This window comes from Chelonia mydas, chromosome 2 (assembly GCF_015237465.2).
Source record: "Chelonia mydas isolate rCheMyd1 chromosome 2, rCheMyd1.pri.v2, whole genome shotgun sequence".
Taxonomy (NCBI): domain Eukaryota; kingdom Metazoa; phylum Chordata; order Testudines; family Cheloniidae; genus Chelonia; species Chelonia mydas.
This window is the reverse complement of record NC_057850.1, coordinates 58,537,035-58,555,403: the sequence shown is the minus strand read 5'-3', so window position 1 is coordinate 58,555,403 and position 18,369 is coordinate 58,537,035. Positions and strand designations below refer to the sequence as shown.

The 18,369-nt window shown below is 42.1% G+C and overlaps 1 protein-coding gene across 4 annotated transcripts in view; it reads left to right on the top strand.

Annotated features, from left to right (window-relative positions):
* Positions 1-18,369, top strand: part of C2H8orf34 (chromosome 2 C8orf34 homolog) — a 352,576-nt gene that overhangs the window by 224,765 nt on the left and 109,442 nt on the right. For 2 of the 4 annotated variants that reach the window (XM_037892467.2, XM_037892466.2), the window contains exon 14: positions 7,861-8,889. The exons of the other annotated variants lie outside the window; for them this stretch is intronic. In XM_037892467.2, coding sequence (XP_037748395.1) covers positions 7,861-7,868 — 8 coding nt within the window. In that variant the 3' untranslated portion in view covers positions 7,869-8,889. Of the gene's footprint in view, positions 1-7,860; positions 8,890-18,369 lie in introns of those variants that run through there. 4 annotated transcript variants of the gene reach the window in all.

Genomic DNA, 18,369 nt, shown 5'->3' with positions numbered 1-18,369 from the left:
AAAATTCCTCTAACAATGCGAAAAGTTAGGAGACAAATGATCTCAGTCACCTTGTGTTCTTTTATTTTATATTCTAATGAGCGTTACACTGGGTAACATTTACAGAGTCGCCTACATTGCTTATGAGTCTAAAAGAAGACTTTCACAGGCACAATTAGCAATTTAGTGCCTAATTTCCATCAATTTTTAGTGGGAAATAGGTGCCTAACTGACATTCATGCCTTTGAAAATCTCCCCTTAAGTCCCATTTTCAAAAATTACTTAGGTGGTTACAAGCTGAAGTATTATTGAAAGTCAATGGGTCTTAGGTTCCAAGGGGACTTTTGGAAGTTTGAGTTAAGTGCCTAAGTCACTTAGGTGCTTTTGAAAATGTTACCCATAGTTTGTAAAATAGTACAGGAAGAACCCAAAACAATTGGAAATAAATCCTTTTATTAACAGTTCAAATAAGTTAGGGCAAAGTGCAAATGAGTTTTCTTTGACATTAAATGCCAGGATAGAGACTTGTGGAACTCTTTATTTATTAAAAGAAAAGGTAATGGAGAAAAAGAGAAATGTTATAGCAGTGGAGGAAAGAAAAATAGTCACCAACATTGTTTCTTGGTACCTAAAACAATGTTTTTTTTTTCTTTCAGGGTAAATATCATCTATTCATGGGTTGTGGCCACAGTTAATAGATATATCATGTGAGTGTAGTAGTTGCCATTATAGTGTCAGACTTTGAGTCTAACTCAACTCTCCATATTAAAAATATAACTAAACAACAAAATTAACCTGCCCTCCTCCCCCAAAAGAAGAAGCCAAATCTTTACCCTAATCTTTACCTAACCTTTACCCTAGTGTGGGTTAAGAAGAAAGTGTCATGACCTCTATAGCAATTAAAGCTCTTACAGCTACTGGGTTTATTCTCCCTTGGTTTTCTGTGTACTCTGAACTCCTGGTGATTGCACTGGGTCTGTGTGCTACATTTGCATAGAACCTTGAACTTGCACAACATCAAAGACTTGAGATTCTCTTTTCATTTCAAATGGCACCCTAGGTATACCAAAAAATCAGCAGCCATGGGCCGATGCATTTTTCTCTTCAGATGCCACCATAGAGCCCCTCCACCCCTTACCATTCCTGTCTTCAGATGCCTGGTGTCTTGTTTTCCTTTCCCCTGAAACTTCAGAGAGTGCATGGTGGCCACTTCCCTTCTCAGGAGGAGAGGTGATAAGAAAAAAGCTTCCAATGCCTTAGGGTCTCTGGGGCTGGCAAGAAGCAACTTTCCCCTTCAGAGGGTAGCAAGACCAGGATATAGCATCACACAGTAGCTAAAAATCCCTTAATGGAACAAACTGAACCTCTTAGTGAAGCTGCAGAAGTTCATTCAGTGCTTGCCCCTGAAAACAGACCCTGCGCTGCTTGGTTCATATAGCACACACACATTAAAGTAAATACTGCAAGTTTGGTTCATTATTATTTGTGTTGTGGTAAAGGCAGGGATGGCTCAAGTTCCCTGTGCACAATGGAAAGAAGGCACTTGGCTAAAAGAATTTGCAGTCTAAGCCCTGCTATAGACCTCAGCCTGAATTGAGGGATAGAAGAGTTGGAATTTTTCCCCACATTTTTACTCATATTGATCTTGATTCTGCACCACTGAAGTCAATAGAAGCTTTACAGTTGACTTCAGCGGACATAGGATGAGGCCTTCTCTCACCACTTCTCTCTTGGTTCTGCCCTGAGCAGAAGACCCAGCAAGTCCCAGCCTAAGTTTACAAATACAAGAAGTTCAGTTTTTGTTCGAGAGAATCTCATTTTGGTGTACTTATTCACAGGTTAAATGCTTTTATAAAAAGGATCTGATATAGATAATTTCCACATCTTTATATGGCTAGACTATTCTTTTTCTAGCTTGATTTTGGAGAAAAAGTGGTTACAAAATTTGGGAAACAGTCATCACCATCGACAAAACAAAGCAAAGGGCCCAATTCTGCCAGCTGCTTCCCCAGTCATTGCTTGACAGTCATATGTGGAATGAGACCATGACAGAGTGATCTCATAAGAGTCAAAGATTTTTGCTGACTCAATTTTTTTCTAAAGCTTCTTCTTATCAGAGTTCTAATGGACACAGTCAAGTGAATTGTAAAACCAACACCAGTTAGGTAGACATTGCATAGCGTCACTTGTTGGAGGAGCATAATTTTTCGAGCTGAAAATTGCCGAACTGTTTCCTGACGAATTATTGTACTGAAAACACTAAAGCATATGCTTATGTGCTTGCAGGACTGGGGCTGGTGGTTCTATGGTTGCAGAGCTCATCCTATTGTTATCAGTGCCAGAAAACTTTCATAATCTTTGAAATATGAAATGGGATATTAAAAGTTCTTTTTTTGGGGAAACCAAAACGAATGAATGAATACAAACATTTTTAGAAGTTATATTAAACAGAACTGGGAAAGCAATAAATGAAACTTATCAGTTAAAAAGATGATAGTGAAGATATCCATAAAATCCTATGCATAAAAAGATCCCTCATTACTCCAGGTTCCTGTCACAGTTACATAATTTTGTAGATTTCAAAGTGCAAAATGAATTCATCCTCATTGAAACTATGTGAATATCCATTATATTAACTGCCAAGAAATACCATAACATAGATATAAATGTTTGATTTCTAGTTTAGACTTAAAAGGTTTCCCTTTATGTTCAAATAAACATTGCAAATGGGATTCTAGGCTTTTAGGAAAGATTTGTTGGCCAGTCATGATTTCCTGTAGTCTACAACATTTTACTTCATTTATTAACCAGAAGAAAGAACATGTACAGCTAAGTTGAAAAGATAAGAATGAATTATTATTTATCTCGGTTGTTTGAAAACTGCACTACTAAAAAGGTTTGTGTCAGAAGAAAAGCACAAATATAAAATAAAGTGAGCTATATAAATTATAATAAAAATGTCCCAAAAATGATAAAACAACTCTGAGTTGTATGTAAAGAACTATCTGGTTTGAGTTACTTAAATGTAAGTTATTTCAACAACGTGTTTATTGTTAAATGATTTGTCTAAAATGTTAATTCATCTAAAAGCAAAGCTTTTGAGGAAATTAAAGTAGGTATAATTTTTTTAACTAAAGAATTTAACAGAATTAAAGTAATGTTTTTACTGACTTATTTAGACTTAGTCACCAATAGTCAGTTAAAAAAGGTAGCCAATGTGACTAAAAGATTAAACTTTCCACAAAAATGCAACCAACTCTCCTTCACATTTTGACTAAATCAAGGGGATGCCATGTATAGGCCTAGATTCACCAACGCACACACTTAAGGTTAGTCATATGGTGAAATGATTTTTGAGTAGACGTGTACTTAACTCTTAACTTTAAGTACCTACTTTAAGCACATTAAGTGCTTTGCTGAATTAAGGCCTTAGCGAACTTGGCTACTCTAACTAATGCCCAGATGGTGTGGCCCTGTGGCCTCAGAGACTAACATGGCTACAACAACAGAGAGTATCCTGAGACTAACATGGCTATAACAACACTGCATACAGGGTTTACTGAAGGCATTCCTGGGGTGGCAATATGGCCAGTGCGTCCCTGTGAAGATTACGGTGATGCACTGGCCATATTGCCACCCCAGGAATGCCTTCAGTAAACCCTGTATGCAGTGTTGTTGTAGCCATGTTAGTCTCAGGATATCAGAGGCGTAAGGGTGAGGTATTATCTTTTATTGGACCAATTTCGGTTGATGAGAGAGACAAGCTTGTCTCTGTCCCCAGCAGAAGTTGGTCCAAAAAAAGACATTACCTCACCCACCTTGTCTCTTCAGTAAATCCTTTATGTGAGGGCTGGAGGCTGCAGAGGGTATTCCCAGCTGGGAAGAGCTGGCAGCTTTCTAGCTCCTTTGCATTACAGGAGCAGTGCAAAGGGATCAGTGCAGAGTTAAGGTTGAGCCCTATCTGTCTAGCTTTCTTGGTTCTTATATGACAACCATCACTATAGTAGCAGAGCACCGTCACAACAGGCAGAGATGATATTTTGTAGCCTAATACAGTTTTCGTCACATATTCTTAGCTTTCCTTCAGTTATGATCTCCAAGGGCTCAGTTCAAGAGACCATGAACCTCATTCTCTTTTGCCCTGCACCTTGTGTATCTATTGACACCTGTACAGAGCGAGTGCAAAGTAGATATGAAATGCTAACAAGTCAGAATGGTAACATCCTACACCCACTTTTCTTCAGTATAAAAGACTCAATAAGGTGGATGGCAGGGGAGCATCAAACCATGTATGCATACCCATCTGCACTGCATATTGGCAGGTCTGGACTATAGCTTGGTTTCACAGCTGGCTGATTGTTTCAGCAGAAGGGTCAGATTTCCACAGAAACCAGGAAAAATTTAAAATACTTTGTGATCCCAAAGTACAGAAGTGACCAGGAGGTGAAGAGTTCATGAAAAAAGAGCTGATTTCTTTCTGCAGCCCTTAGTATGCTACACTCTTAAAACTTTAAATCCCCTCCAACATCTGTGTAATACATTTTACAGGACTGGCAGTTATTCTGACTCAAAACTGCAGTAACTCCCTGCCGCACAAAGTGGGAAAGGCTTACGTTTAGGGAGACAAAAGTGTCTCTGTGAGCTGGGAGGGGTTACGTTTATATAAAATAATTGTGGCTGAGGAATCTGTTAGTGGGAAAATTCTTGAGTTAGCTCTGTTGAGTTGTGATCCCTGATCTATGAAATCAGCTCTCTTTATGGCCCAGGAGTAAATTGCTTTGGGCTTGTCTATTTAGCGGGAGGGTGAATTGTAGTTTGCATCAAAGTGCGCCCTGACTACTCTTTAGCACAAATTAAAAAGTATGTAGTTCATGTTAACGTAGTTCTGTTTCAAATAGGGCTATGTTAACGCAAACTAGGCACCTTTTAGTCTGGGCTAGCAGGATCTACATGGGAAAGTTACAGTGCGACACTTAAGTGTGTGCTGCAATTCACAGTGCAGAGACAGGTAGACAAGCCTATCGCATAGTAAAATCGTGAGAATCAGTTAATGTTTTGCATATTGCATTCCAAATAGAGCACCTGATTCTGATCTTATGCTAACTTCACTGACTTCAGTTACTCATAATTTTTATTCTGGTGTCCTGCCACTAGTCAATGGAGAATTAGGCCCACTAAGTGCTATCCATACAAGCATTAAATGAATGTCACCCTCCCTTATATTAGAAAATCAGACTGACTGCACAAATTAACTTTTCAGTAGCTTTAGTCAAGTACCTTTTCAAAGCTGTTTCCTGCCTGAGTGACCTGATGGCAGCCAAGGAATGGATCACTCTCTGTTGGGCATTTGACAGTTTTTCAAGCATAGTACTGTAGGAATTGCCATGCTGATCCATCTTATACAGTATCCTATCTCTGAGAGTGGCTAGTGCCTGATGCTTCAGAGGAAGGTGTAAGAATACACAGAATGGACAATTAAGAAGAAATTGGCCTTGTGGACAGGTTATTCCATAACCCTTGACTACTAGTGGTAGGTAGGTTTATGCACTGAAACATGAAGTATTTTATCCCTTATATCTTTTTGTCCAGTAACATTCATATAAATTCATTCATATAAATGTGTAATCATGTTTCAAATCCTTCTTAAATCTTGACCTCAGTGATATTTTGTGGCAGCAAGTTTCAGAGGTTAAGTATGCATTGTGTTACCAAAAAAATTGAATGTTGTCTTGTTCTTGTATTATGAGAGTATATAGGAGTGCCCAGCTTACGTTCTTTATGCCACTAATTATTTTACATATATCTATCATGACACCTTCATTGTCATCTCCTAAAACTGTACAATCCCAATCTTTTAATCTCTCCTCATGTAGAAGTGTTTCCATACCTCTAATAACTTCCATCATCTGTCTCTGGACCCCTTCTGTAAGTGTCCTATCTTCTTTGAGGAAGGGTGACCAGAGCTGGGCATGGTATATCAGGTAGGTAGGTAGGTAGATAAATAGATAGATATGATGCAGTAAAATCGTAGAAATAAGTGACTGGAAAAAACTCAGTGGAGCTTTTGGTCACTACTTCATTTCCCTCATCCTTCACCCTGCCATTGCAAGACATGAAAACATTTCAGTTCAAACACAAAAGTCCTGTCTTAGCAAGCAAAAAAGGTGTTTGCGCAGTTGTTTGTGGGGAGCCTCAGCTACAACATAGCTAATGCACATTCCAACCATGTTAGCTTGCATCTTAGTGAGTGTTAAAGGGGCTTTTGAATCTAGTTAAGCAGTCTTGATTGCATTAGCATGATTAAAAACCTCACCTTTTATGTTTGTCAAGACCGGGCCAAAGATTCTTGGTAATCATAATAATAATCAGTGCCACCAATGTACTAGATATTTCTGGAAACAAACCTAGCAAAGATTTTAGTAGTGTCATGGAATCTGGCTACATTTTTTTAAGGTTGAGTCTGATGGGTGCTTCTAAGAAAAACAGTTTCCAGCGGTTCTCAAACTGTGGGTTGCGACCCCAAAGACCCTTCTTTTAATGGGGTTGGCAGGGCCAGTGTTAGACTCGCTCGGGCCCAGGGCTGAAGCCGAAGCCTGAGCCCTGCCGCCAGGGGCCAAAGCCAAAGCTCGAGGGCTTCAGCTTCAGAGCCCGTGAAGCAGGGTTTGGGTTGTGGCTTTAGCCCCAGTCCCCAGCAAATTTAACACCAGCCCTGGGACAGCAGGCCTTGGGCTTTGGCTTCAGCCCACATGGCAGATGCAGGGGGGTGGGTCCTGTAGTAATTTTTGTTGTCAGAAGGGAGTCACGGTGCAATGAAGTGTGAGAACCGCTGAGTTAAACTTAAGGCAAGGATGAAAGAAATTAATGAAATAAATATAAGGTTAATGTGCGGTGAGGACTTAGCTAGTATTTCATAGGTATTATTTCTGTTAGATGCGTTCTGTTGAATACTCATGTACAAAGCTGGATAGAGTCATATGTAAAATCCAGATCTACTCCTTGGGAAAAAGAAACATAAACATCTTGTTCCAAGTATATGAGGTTGGTTATCTCCAACTAAAGTAGTTTGTTCATGTGGCACTTCCTTGGGTCCAACAGATGAGCAGTGTATTTGTGCGTGCTCAGAAGGATTGGATAAATATGAAATCAGTGTAATTTGCTAGTTCTTGTTGTGCTTAGTAGAGTTGGGAGAAGGCTGGTAAAAAAAAAAAACAACTCTTCAGGGATATTCACTCAAGTCTGCAAGTGAATTTGGTTTGGATGTCTTCATGTCCCTTTTATGGGATGGATCCTGCCACTGGATCTTCACAAGCAGATCCACTTGCAGGAATGCTCATATCTTTGCTTTCTGTGAGCATCTCTGTGATTCTTTCGTTACCAGCAATGTTTGCAGAAAACAAATATCAAAGTTGCATGGACGTGTGAGTATTTGTGGAAACTGAATTTTAAATTCGAACTGGTAGGTAGTCACTCTGGAACTGCTTGATGTTTGCTCATTCAGTCAGGAACAGAAACAGTGCGGTATGATTTATCTGATTAATCACAATTAAGCAACTCATCTCAGTCTTCCTACACTGCACGTTTCTCACGATTCATCAATAACATTAAAATATTGTTAAATGCTTTCAAATAATGAATAAAATCATGGAAATTGTCATCTGCTGATGGATATTTTAGTGATTAGAAGAGATGCTGAATTCATCAGAGACATTATTTGGTCTCCATGGAGTGGCACATCATTCCATTTTAGGTCAGAGTATTGTGTGTGGAAATAGGGGAATCCTGCACAATGTAGCAAACACAGTAAAGGATTGAGATTTCTCATTCTATTTTTGTATATAATGCTTTCAGCACTACTTTCTTGTTTTGTGTTTATTTTCACAGGTTTGTGAAATCAGTGGGAATGTTGAAGAATTTAATTAAAACAAAATCATAATTATCAAACCTACACCTGAAGATCTGTTTTAGTTTACATATAATAATTTTAAATAGTTATTTTTATAATATCAACAATACTTAAATGGAATTACTCTGTGTGGATGCTGTAATGCACCGAATCAGATTACCAACTATGGCACAGTGTCCTTAGGTAAAGAAGGTTTACTGTCACTTTTGAATACATAGTTGGTATAATGTATTTTGTTTAGTTTATACCCCTGTTATTTTGGAGTGACATTTGATATATTAAACTTTGCCTGATCAAAACAAACTTTGCTTAAAGATTTATGTATTTTAACTTGTCTAAGGTTTTCTACTCCTTATATTTTTGTAATCTTTTCTCATTTTTAGATTAATAAACATTAAAGCATTCACCCTCATCTACCAATATGTATGTACTGTTCAAGTCTCTCAGAGAGCTAGTTGCTCACCATAGTCACCTGCAAAGATGGGTAGGTGGGGGAGAAAGAGAAGGGGGTAAAGAAGGGAGGTGTAGCAGAATCAGGTGTTGCCTGTGTCACGTAGCTTTGTACTGAGTTTATCTACTTTGTTCTTAAAAAAATAAACACAGACTCTGTTAAAATAGAATACACACATGAGGAATGAAACATGCATGCTAAAAATAAAGCACTAAGGGAATTTCATGTAGACAATGAATTTTATTTACCCATATAAATTACTGAAACAAATTATCTGTTTTAAACAAGTTAATTGGTGTAAGCTGCTTGTTTGGAATTTTAAGACATGTCTGCGCACAGATATCAAATTAAGGGATGTGATGATGACTACATTTACAGATCTCATTTAGCTGTTGATAAGCATATTTGCAGCTTGTTTTCTTTTGTCTTCAGTTACATTCAATTGTTTTTGTATCTTAAAAGACATAACCGTATAATGAAACTGCTTGCAACTGTTACAAAAACAGACTGTAACCACCATCCAATTGTTTAAGAAATAAAAATGAATTCCCTCTCCTGAACACTCAAACAATGTGGGTCTATTGGTTGGATTTTTTCCCTCACTCAAACACACTGAATACTGGCAGGTAACAGTTTACACCAGACTACATGGACGAGCATGCTAGAAAATGTTCCTGACTCATAGATATTTTGCTTTATGAACCATAATACCTCTGGCCCTAGTCTTGCACTGAGCTATTCACAGGTAGACTGATGGCCCAATGGAATCTACCCCGCTGGCGCTCATTGCAGGATTGGGACCTTTATACTTAGCCCTAGTTCATGAAGAAAACTTGGTTACATAGTGCACATTTGAAATATGCTTGAAGGGGTGTGTGTGTGTGTGTGTGTGTGTGTGTGTGTGTGTGTGTGTAAGTGCCAACTCTGTGGGTGCTCCAGGGCTGGAGCACACGTGGGAAAAAATTAGTGTATGTTTAGCATCCACTGGCAGCCAGCTCCCCGCCTCCTCCGCTCCTGGCCAGCACCTCCCGTCTACAAGCAACTCCGCCAATCAACTCCTCCCCCTTGCTTCCAGAGCCTTCCACCCGCTGCAATCAGCTGTTCTACGGTGTGCAGGTGGTGCTGGGCTGGGAGCAGCAGCGACAGGGAGCACTGGGGGTAGGGGGCAGAACTGGGCGGGAAGAGGTGGGGCAAGGGTGGGGGCTTGGGCGAAGGGGTGGGGTGGGGGTGGAGTGGGGAGGGTTGGGCACCCCTGGGGCCCGGAGGAAGCCGGCACTTGTGTGTGTATGTGCCTACAGTCTGGGATAACCCCATTCCATATTTATTCTTTGTGCATATCCTGTTTTCCCATTACACAAGTCAAAACCGAACAAGGATTTGGTTATTTTTAGGAGGTGGTGGGAGGATGATGACAGGATTTCACCCTCCTTATTCAGAACCTGCCTGGTAACGTTGTGGATTGTTGCATGAGAGAAATTAGAATCCAGCCAGCCTCTTTGGCAGTCTGTTGGTTCTAGAAGTGCTTACTTTTGTGAGAACTTGAATGACATATTTGGGTGGGTTGTTAAAATGGGTGGGATGGGGGTAATTTATGCTTCCAGGGAGGAAGTCTCCTGGGTGCAGAAAGGAAAGGCAAGGCTTATGCATCTTGGTGGTGCACAGAACTTGCCCAGGTCTTAGGCACTGAGGTAAATTTCACCCTCAGTACAAATATTTAACTCCCAGTAAAGCTATGGGAATTCAATCAGTATATCAAGGGAAGGACACACTTCCTAGAGAATGTAGCAGGATGGCTGGACTCTGCAGCAATGCCAGCTCTCACAATACTTGGTGTTTTTTTGAAGCCTAGAGTCCTGCAATCATGTGGTGATGTGAAAATTTCAGGTTTCATTTTTTTAAAGGCAGTTTCTAGAACAGTTTGAATCATAGAACTATAGAAGATTAGGGTTGGAAGAGACCTCAGGAGGTCATCTAGTGCAACCCCCTGCTCAAAGCAGGACCAACCCCAACTAAATCATCCCAGCCAGGGCTTTGTCAAGCTGGGCCTTAAAAATCTCTAAAGCTGGAGATTCCATCACCTCCCTAGGTAACACATTCCAGTGCTTCACCACCCTCCTAGTGAAATAATGATCTGAAATCATGATCTGACTGACCCTAAAGTTTCAAAAACCAGAAGGCAAATAAACAGAGCCTTATCTTTAAAAAAAAAAAAAAGTGTCTCGTGATTTTTAACCCAATCTCATAATTGTTGACTGTTTGGTGTTGGCAAGGCTCTCTGTACTGTATGCGGCAAGCAAGATCTCCAAACCTTGCCCATAAACCAGGCGCTCAAGCAATCACTGCCGCTTGGTATTCTGGCCCCAAATAAGCTGGCAGCAAGGCTTAATGAGTCATTAGAGCTGCCTGGAGGAATCAAGAGACGCTTAGTAGACAACAAGCACCTAGGTCCATATGTATAAACAGCAGCTGGGAAGGCTACACAGAAGGTGTGTGTGTTACAAGCTGTGGGAAGGCTTATTCATTTTCTGTTTGGCCTTTTGGCTTCAGGAAGCAGTTTCCATTTGCCAGTTGTTTATGGAATAAACGCTGCCTAAACCGAACGGAGACTCACTTGTGCAAGTTCTGCTTTTTGCTGCCACTACCCTCGCTGGTTTGTTACAGTGTTAAGGTGCTTTTTTATTTCTACAACCAAACACCCAAAGCCAGCACTCAAAGTGCTGCATGATGAATGTGCCTCTTCCGAACAATATACAGAATGGACTAGGAACACTTTTTTCATAGATAGCTTATCAGCCAAAGCAGAAGCCTAAGCTTCTTCTCCCAGTGGAAAAAGAACTCTGCTAAGTAGGAATATCATTCTCATAGCAAAATGCTATGAAAAGCTGGATTTATTAGCCTTTTTAATGCAGCAGGTGTACATAATATCAGTAATATTTGCTAGCAAGAAAAATACCACTATATTTTGGGCCTGACGGTTATAAAAAGCCAGTCAGCTGTGAACCAGCTGAGCGGCGAACAGAGGAAAGGGTAACAGAGGGAGTTTGCCTGGGATCTGTCTGAGAGGAGGTACGCTGAGTGCTGCATTACGGGTGCTGTGTTGGTGAGTATCTGAGTGTCTGTTGCAGGGACAGTTTGTCAGTTTGACCATGTGCTTCACTGTTTGAAAAGTGTGAATTGGGAGTGCTTTGTTCCAAGTGAGCCTTGAGTGGGCCTGACTGTTATAAAAAGGCAGCTGCGAACCAGCTGAGCGGCAAACAGAGGGAGTTTGCCCGGGAGTTCGCCTGGGGAGAGCCCACTGAGGCTTTCATCTTGCAGGCTTCTCTGGGTAGTTACTACAACACCTGAGGAAGCTCGTAGAAGGAAGGTAATATGGATGGTGAGCGTTCAGCTGTTGTTACCTGCACAGGATGTGCCATGTTTGTCTTTCTTCCACAGGACAGAAGTGACTTGGTCTGTACAAAGTGCAAGCTGGTCTCCATATTGGAAGAGAAGGTTCAAGATCTGGAGAAACAAGTATCAACCCTGTGTTGCATAAGAGAAACTGAAGATTTCCTGGACAGACATCAGGATATGCTTCTACGGGCACAACATTCTGAAGATTCAGAGCAGGCTGCGCAGCGGGGACAGGAGGACGGTGAAGAAATTTGGCAGCACGTGACCTCCAGAAGAAGAAAGGGGAGCATCCATGTACCAGCAATGCAGATACAGGTAAGCAACCATTTTCATGTTCTCTTCGGAAGTACTAATGCGGAGAGTGGACTAGATGATACATCAGAGGGAAGGGAGCAGAAGGAGACTCTGCCGATTGGAAGGCATGAGATGCACTGTCCTAGGGATGGGGATTCCATGACCACCTCTCCCAAGAGAAGGAGGCGGGTGGTGGTGGTCGGGGACTCCCTCCTCAAGGGGACTGAGTCATCTATCTGCCGCCCCGAGCGGGAAAACCAAGAACTCTGCTGCTTGCCAGGAGCTAGGATTCATGATGTGACAGAGAGACTGCCGAGACTCATCAAGCCCTCAGATTGATACTGCTTCCTACTTCTCCACTTGGGCACCAGTGATACTGCCAAGAATGAGCTTGAGCAGATCACTGCAGGCTACGTGGCTCTGGGAAGAAGGATAAAGGAGTTTGCGGCACAAGTGGTGTTTTCGTCCATCCTCCCTGTGGAAGGAAAAGGCCTGGGTAGAGACCGTTGAATCGTGGAAGTCAACAAATGGCTACGCAGGTGGTGTCAGAGAAAAGGCTTTGGATTCTTTGACCATGGGATGGTGTTCCAAGAAGGAGGAGTGCTAGGCAGAGACAGGTTCCACCTAACGAAGAGAGGGAAGAGCATCTTCGCGAGCAGGCTGGCCAACCTAGTGAGGAGGGCTTTAAACTAGGTTCCCCAGGGGAAGGAGACCAAAGCCCTGAGGTAAGTGGGAAAGTGGGATACCGGGAGGAAGCACAAGCAGGAGAGCACAAGAGGGGAGGGCCCCTGCCTCATACTGAGAAAGCGGAACGATGAGCGAGTTATCTTAAGTGCCTATACACAAATGCAAGCCTGGGAAACAAGCAGAGAGAACTGAAAGCCTTGGACAGTCAAGGAATTATGATGTGATTGGAATAACAGAGACTTGGTGGGATAACTCACATGACTGGAGTACTGTCATGGATGGATATAAATTGTTCAGGAAGGACAGGCAGGGCAGAAAAGGTGGGGGAGTTGCACTGTATGTAAGAGAGCAGTTTGACTGCTCAGAGCTCCAGTATGAAACTGCAGAAAAACCTGAGAGTCTCTGGATTAAGTTTAGAAGTGTGAGCAACAAAGGTGATGTTGTGGTGGGAGTCTGCTATAGACCACCATACCAGGGGGATGAGGTGGACGAGGCTTTCTTCCGGCAACTCGCGGAAGCTACTAGATCGCACGCCCTGGTTCTCATGGGAGACTTCAATCACCCTGATATCTGCTGGAAGAGCAATACAGTGGTGCACAGACAATCCAGGAAGTTTTTGGAAAGTGTAGGGGACAATTTCCTGGTGCAAGTGCTGGAGGAACCAAGTAGGGGCAGAGCTCTTCTTGACCTGCTGCTCACAAACCGGGAAGAATTAGTAGGGGAAGCAAAAGTGGATGGGAACCTGGGAGGCAGTGACCATGAGATGGTCGAGTTCAAGATCCTGACACAAGGAAGAAAGGAGAGCAGCAGAATATGGATGCTGGACTTCAGAAAAGCAGACTTTGACTCCCTTAAGGAGCTGATGGGCAGGATCCCCTGGGAGAATAACATGAGGGGGAAAGGAGTCCAGGAAAGCTGGCTGTATTTCAAAGAATCATTATTGAGGTTACAGGGACAAACCATCCCGATGTGTAGAAAGAATAGTAAATATGGCAGGCAACCAGCTTGGCTTAACAGTGAAATCCTTGCTGATCTTAAACACAAAAAAGGAGCTTATAAGAAGTGGAAGATTGGACAAATGACCAGGGAAGAGTATAAAAATATTGCTCAGGCATGCAGGAGTGAAATCAGGAAGGCCAAATCACACTTGGAGTTGCAGCTAGCAAGAGATGTTAAGAGTAACAATTTTTCAGGCATGTTAGCACCAAGAAGAACGTCAAGGAAAGTGTGGGCTCCTTACTGAATGAGGGAGGCAACCTAGTGACAGAGGATGTGGAAAAGCTAATGTACTCAATGCTTTTTTTGCCTGTGTCTTCACGAACAAGGTCAGCTCCCAGACTGCTGCACTGAGCAGCACAGCATGGGGAGGAGGTGACCAGCCCTCTGTGGAGAAAGAAGTGGTTTGGGACTATTTAGAAAAGCTGGATGAGCACAAGTCCATGGGACCGGATGCGCTGCATCCGAGAACGCTAAAGGAGTTGGCAGATGTGATTGCAGAGCCATTGGCCATTAGCTTTGAAAACTCATGGCAATCGGGGAAGTTCCTGGACGACTGGAAAAAGGCTAATGTACTGCCCATCTTTAAAAAAGGGAAGAAGGAGAATCCGGGGAACTACAGGCCAGTCAGCCTCACCTCAGTCCCTGGAAAAATCATGGAGCAGGTCCTCAAGGAATCAATTCTGAAGCACTTAGAGGAGAGGAAAGTGATCAGGAACAGCCAGTATGGATTCATGAAGGGCAAGTCATGCCTGACTAATCTAATTGCCTTCTATGATGAGATAACTGGTTCTGTGGATGAGGGGAAAGCAGTGGACGTGTTATTCCTGGACTTTAGCAAAGCTTTTGACATGGTCTCCCACAGTATTCTTGCCAGCAAATTAAAGAAGTATGGGCTGGATGAATGGACTATAAGGTGGATAGAAAGCTGGATAGATCATCGGGCTCCATGGGTAGTGATCTATGGCTCCATGTCTAGTTGGCAGCCGGTATCAAGCGGAGTGCCCCAAGGGTCAGTCCTGGGGCCGGTTTTGTTCAATATCTTCATTAATGATCTGGAGGATGGTGTGGACTGCACCCTCAGCAAGTTTTCAGATGACACTAAACTGGGAGGAGAGGTAGATATGCTGGAGGGTAGGGCTAGGATACAGAGGGCCCTAGACAAATTAGAGGATTGGGCCAAAAGAAATCTGATGAGGTTCAACAATGACAAGTGCAGAGGAAGAAGGCCAATGGCATTTTGGGTTGTATAAGTAGGGGCATTACCAGCAGATCGAGGGACGTGATCGTTCCCCTCTATTCAACATTGGTGAGGCCTCATCTGGAGTACTGTGTCCAGTTTTGGGCTCCACACTACAAGAAGAATGTGGAAAAATTGGAAAGTGTCCAGCGGAGGGCAACACAAATGATTAGGGGACTGGAACACATGACTTATGAGGAGAGGCTGAGGGAACTGGGGTTATTTAGTCTGCAGAAGAGAAGAATGAGGGGGGATTTGATTGCTGCGTTCAACTATCTGAAAGGGGGTTCCAAAGAGGATGGATCTAGACTGTTTTCACTGGTAGCAGACGACAGAACTAGGAGTAATGGTCTCAAGTTGCAGTGGGAGGTTTAGGTTGGGGGAGGTTTAGGTTGGATATTAGGAAAAACTTTTTCACTAGCAGGGTGGTGAAGCACTGGAATGCGTTACCTAGGGAGGTGGTGGAATCTCCTCCCTTCGATATTTTTAAGGTCAGGCTTGACAAAGCCCTGGCTGGGATGATTAAGTTGGGGATTGGTCCTGCTTTGAGCAGGGGGTTGGACTAGATGACCTCCTGAGGTCCCTTCCAACCCTGATATTCTACGATTCTATGATAATAAGGGACTTGTATAGAAAAATTATATAGACACAATGAAAGTCTAAATCTGTGAAAATGCCATAATCTGTTCAGCAAGCAGCTGTCTTTCTTTCCAAACACCTGTTACAATCAAAGTCTCTTTATTTTGAGACACTTACAGCATGTGTTTTTACTTAGCTGCATTTTTTCTTCAACAGCTTCTTGCCATTGATGAACTATCTGAATCATCATTAAAACATCCTTCATGTGTCCCTATTAACTTCAATAGTGTTAAAGTAGCGATAAACTCCTTCTGTGTTGCCTCACTTTGAGTAGTTAACATCATCTGGCAGCATTTTTTTTAAGTAACTTCTTATTCCCCCAAGTCTCCATCTTTAAGGATTTTAGGTGTGTGTGGAAGAGAAATGGGAAAGAAAGTTCTTTGCAGAACTTTGAGTGAGAATGATTTCTTTCTGAAATGTGTTTATTTTGTGGAAATTTCCCCTGTGCAAATCTCTTGTCATGAAATACATACAAAACATTTAAAAAAATCAAATAATTCATCTAGATAATTGAAGGCAGTAAGAACGGGTAAGCATTTGACTGGCCCACCTAGTCAGAAATGACTCAATTTCTAGAGTACATTAATCAAGGATTATGCCTCAAATAAACTTTAAATAGGCAACAGATTCGGCAACGATGTTAAATCATTTAGTGGGGGGAGAGGTGTTATTGCTAAATTCATGCCTGACAAAGAAAGAAACCTTTAAACGTAGAATCACTTTCACTACCCAGTTGCTGATAGAAGGAAGAAACCTCATTATAGCTTAATTATAGACTTGAGTTATAAAATATCTGGCCCCGATAACTTCAATTTCTATGTTATATTTTCTGATCATTTGAGGCAAAACTCAAACTAGCTACAGTGTAGATTTTAAAACATACTAGTTTGCTGATTTGTCATTTACCATGGAAAACTGAGTTTAGCTAACTTAATCTGACTTTTCTGCTTAAAAAAGCATAAAACATGTTATCATGTGAATAGTGGCAAAAATAAACTTCCAGCTCCCCAATCTGACAACTTCTAACATGCAGTATCAAATAAAAAATGACATCTTTTCCCAGTTGCTGCACTGGAATTTAGGTTCAATCTGTGCAGAGCACATGCATCTCTAGTTATATTTTAACATACAAAGATGATATAAACTAATATGAAATACACCTGGTCTGTGTTTAGCTTTTTGGGAGCCCTGGAGCTTTAGTTATGTAACCTCATGCTTTCATTTGGCTGTACTGCGAGAAAATTTGAAGGGTTAACAATGTTTTCCTAGCACTGTAAATGTTCAGGTGCATTCTTCAAGCCTTTCCAGAGCAATTCTGCTGCAGCACCAGGTTTTCATTATTTGAGACACTGTCTACAAACATCTCCTTGTTTTATGGAGAGATAAACGGTGCTGTGCTTTCTGAGTGTTACATTGGGTAATGAGGAATGAGATCATGAAAACAATCATCTCAATTCCCTGGTTGTGACTTTAAAGCAAGAGCTTGAACACAGAAAGCTGCTGATGCCAACCGTTGGCGTTAGTCTCCCCTTCATGCTATAGCATTGCTGAGAGTTACCTGGGGGCAATGAGAGAATAGACCCTGCTCAGTGGTATAGTGCCTGATAGAATTGCTGCTTGAGCAGAATGTGTGCTCTGCCCCTGATTTTCTATGATTCGTGGCTGAAACGGGTGCATTGTTTCATCTGCAAGGGTTAAACCTAGAGGAGTCCTGCTCTCCTAGAGATCACCCTCCTCTACTTGGTGAAGTGAGGATTCCCACCAGGCAGGAACTGCGTCTGGGCCTCCCATCCTATTCCATCCAGAGCAGCAACAGCAGCAGCTGGTCAGAAAAGAGACATCCCAGGTAGGGCTCCCTATTCAGCTGTTCCCTACAGGCAGATTTGTCACCCTGCCAATGCTCCACAATTATTGAAATGTTGTAGGAATGGTAGTAAATATTTCTATAATGATAGTGTCTAAAGGCCCCAAATGCTGACTGGGAACCCATTGTGCTGGGTGCTGTACAGACATAGAAAAGAGATAGTCCCTGTCCTGAAGGGCTTCTAGTCTAAAGATACAAACATGAAGGGAAGGGGGTGGACACACAACATATAAGCAAATGAATATGGTGAAGACTTGGCACAGCTTTGTTAGTTAAATGTTGTGTAGTTTCTTATTTATTTAATCCACCAAAGTGCAGGCAATTGCAATGGGACTTTCAGACTTTCCAGCAAAGAAACCCCCTGACCCATTGATGTTTTTACATCAATCCAGACCCCCCATCCTGGTAAAGATGGAGCAGCAGGGATATTCCCTACCTCGTTCCATACACTGCACGCACATGTGTGCACTTTTGCTTGGCAATCTATGGGCTACTTGGGGACATGATTTCCTTTTGGAGACATTTCTTCTCCGGTCCTGAATCTCTTCCTCTCGTTATGACACAAAATGATGCAGCCCTCCATAAAATTGAGTTTGGGTTGCTACCCAAAAGTACCAGGGTGAAATCCTGGGTCCGCTGAAGTCATTGAGAGTTTTGCTGTTGACTTCAGCGGAGCCAGGATTTCACTCTCCAATGTCCATCAAAGTTGCTGAAGAGAGACAAGATGGCTGAGGTAATATCTTTTATTGGATCAGCTTCTGTTGGTGAGAGAGACAAGTTTTCGAGAGCTGCTCTTCAGGTCTGGAAAACTCAGATGGTCACAAGGTGGAACAGATTGTTTAGCATAAGTAGTTTACACGTATTTCAAGGGACCATTCAAGGTGAAGTGGCTCATTAACCCCCCTCCATTCACCAGGAGGAAG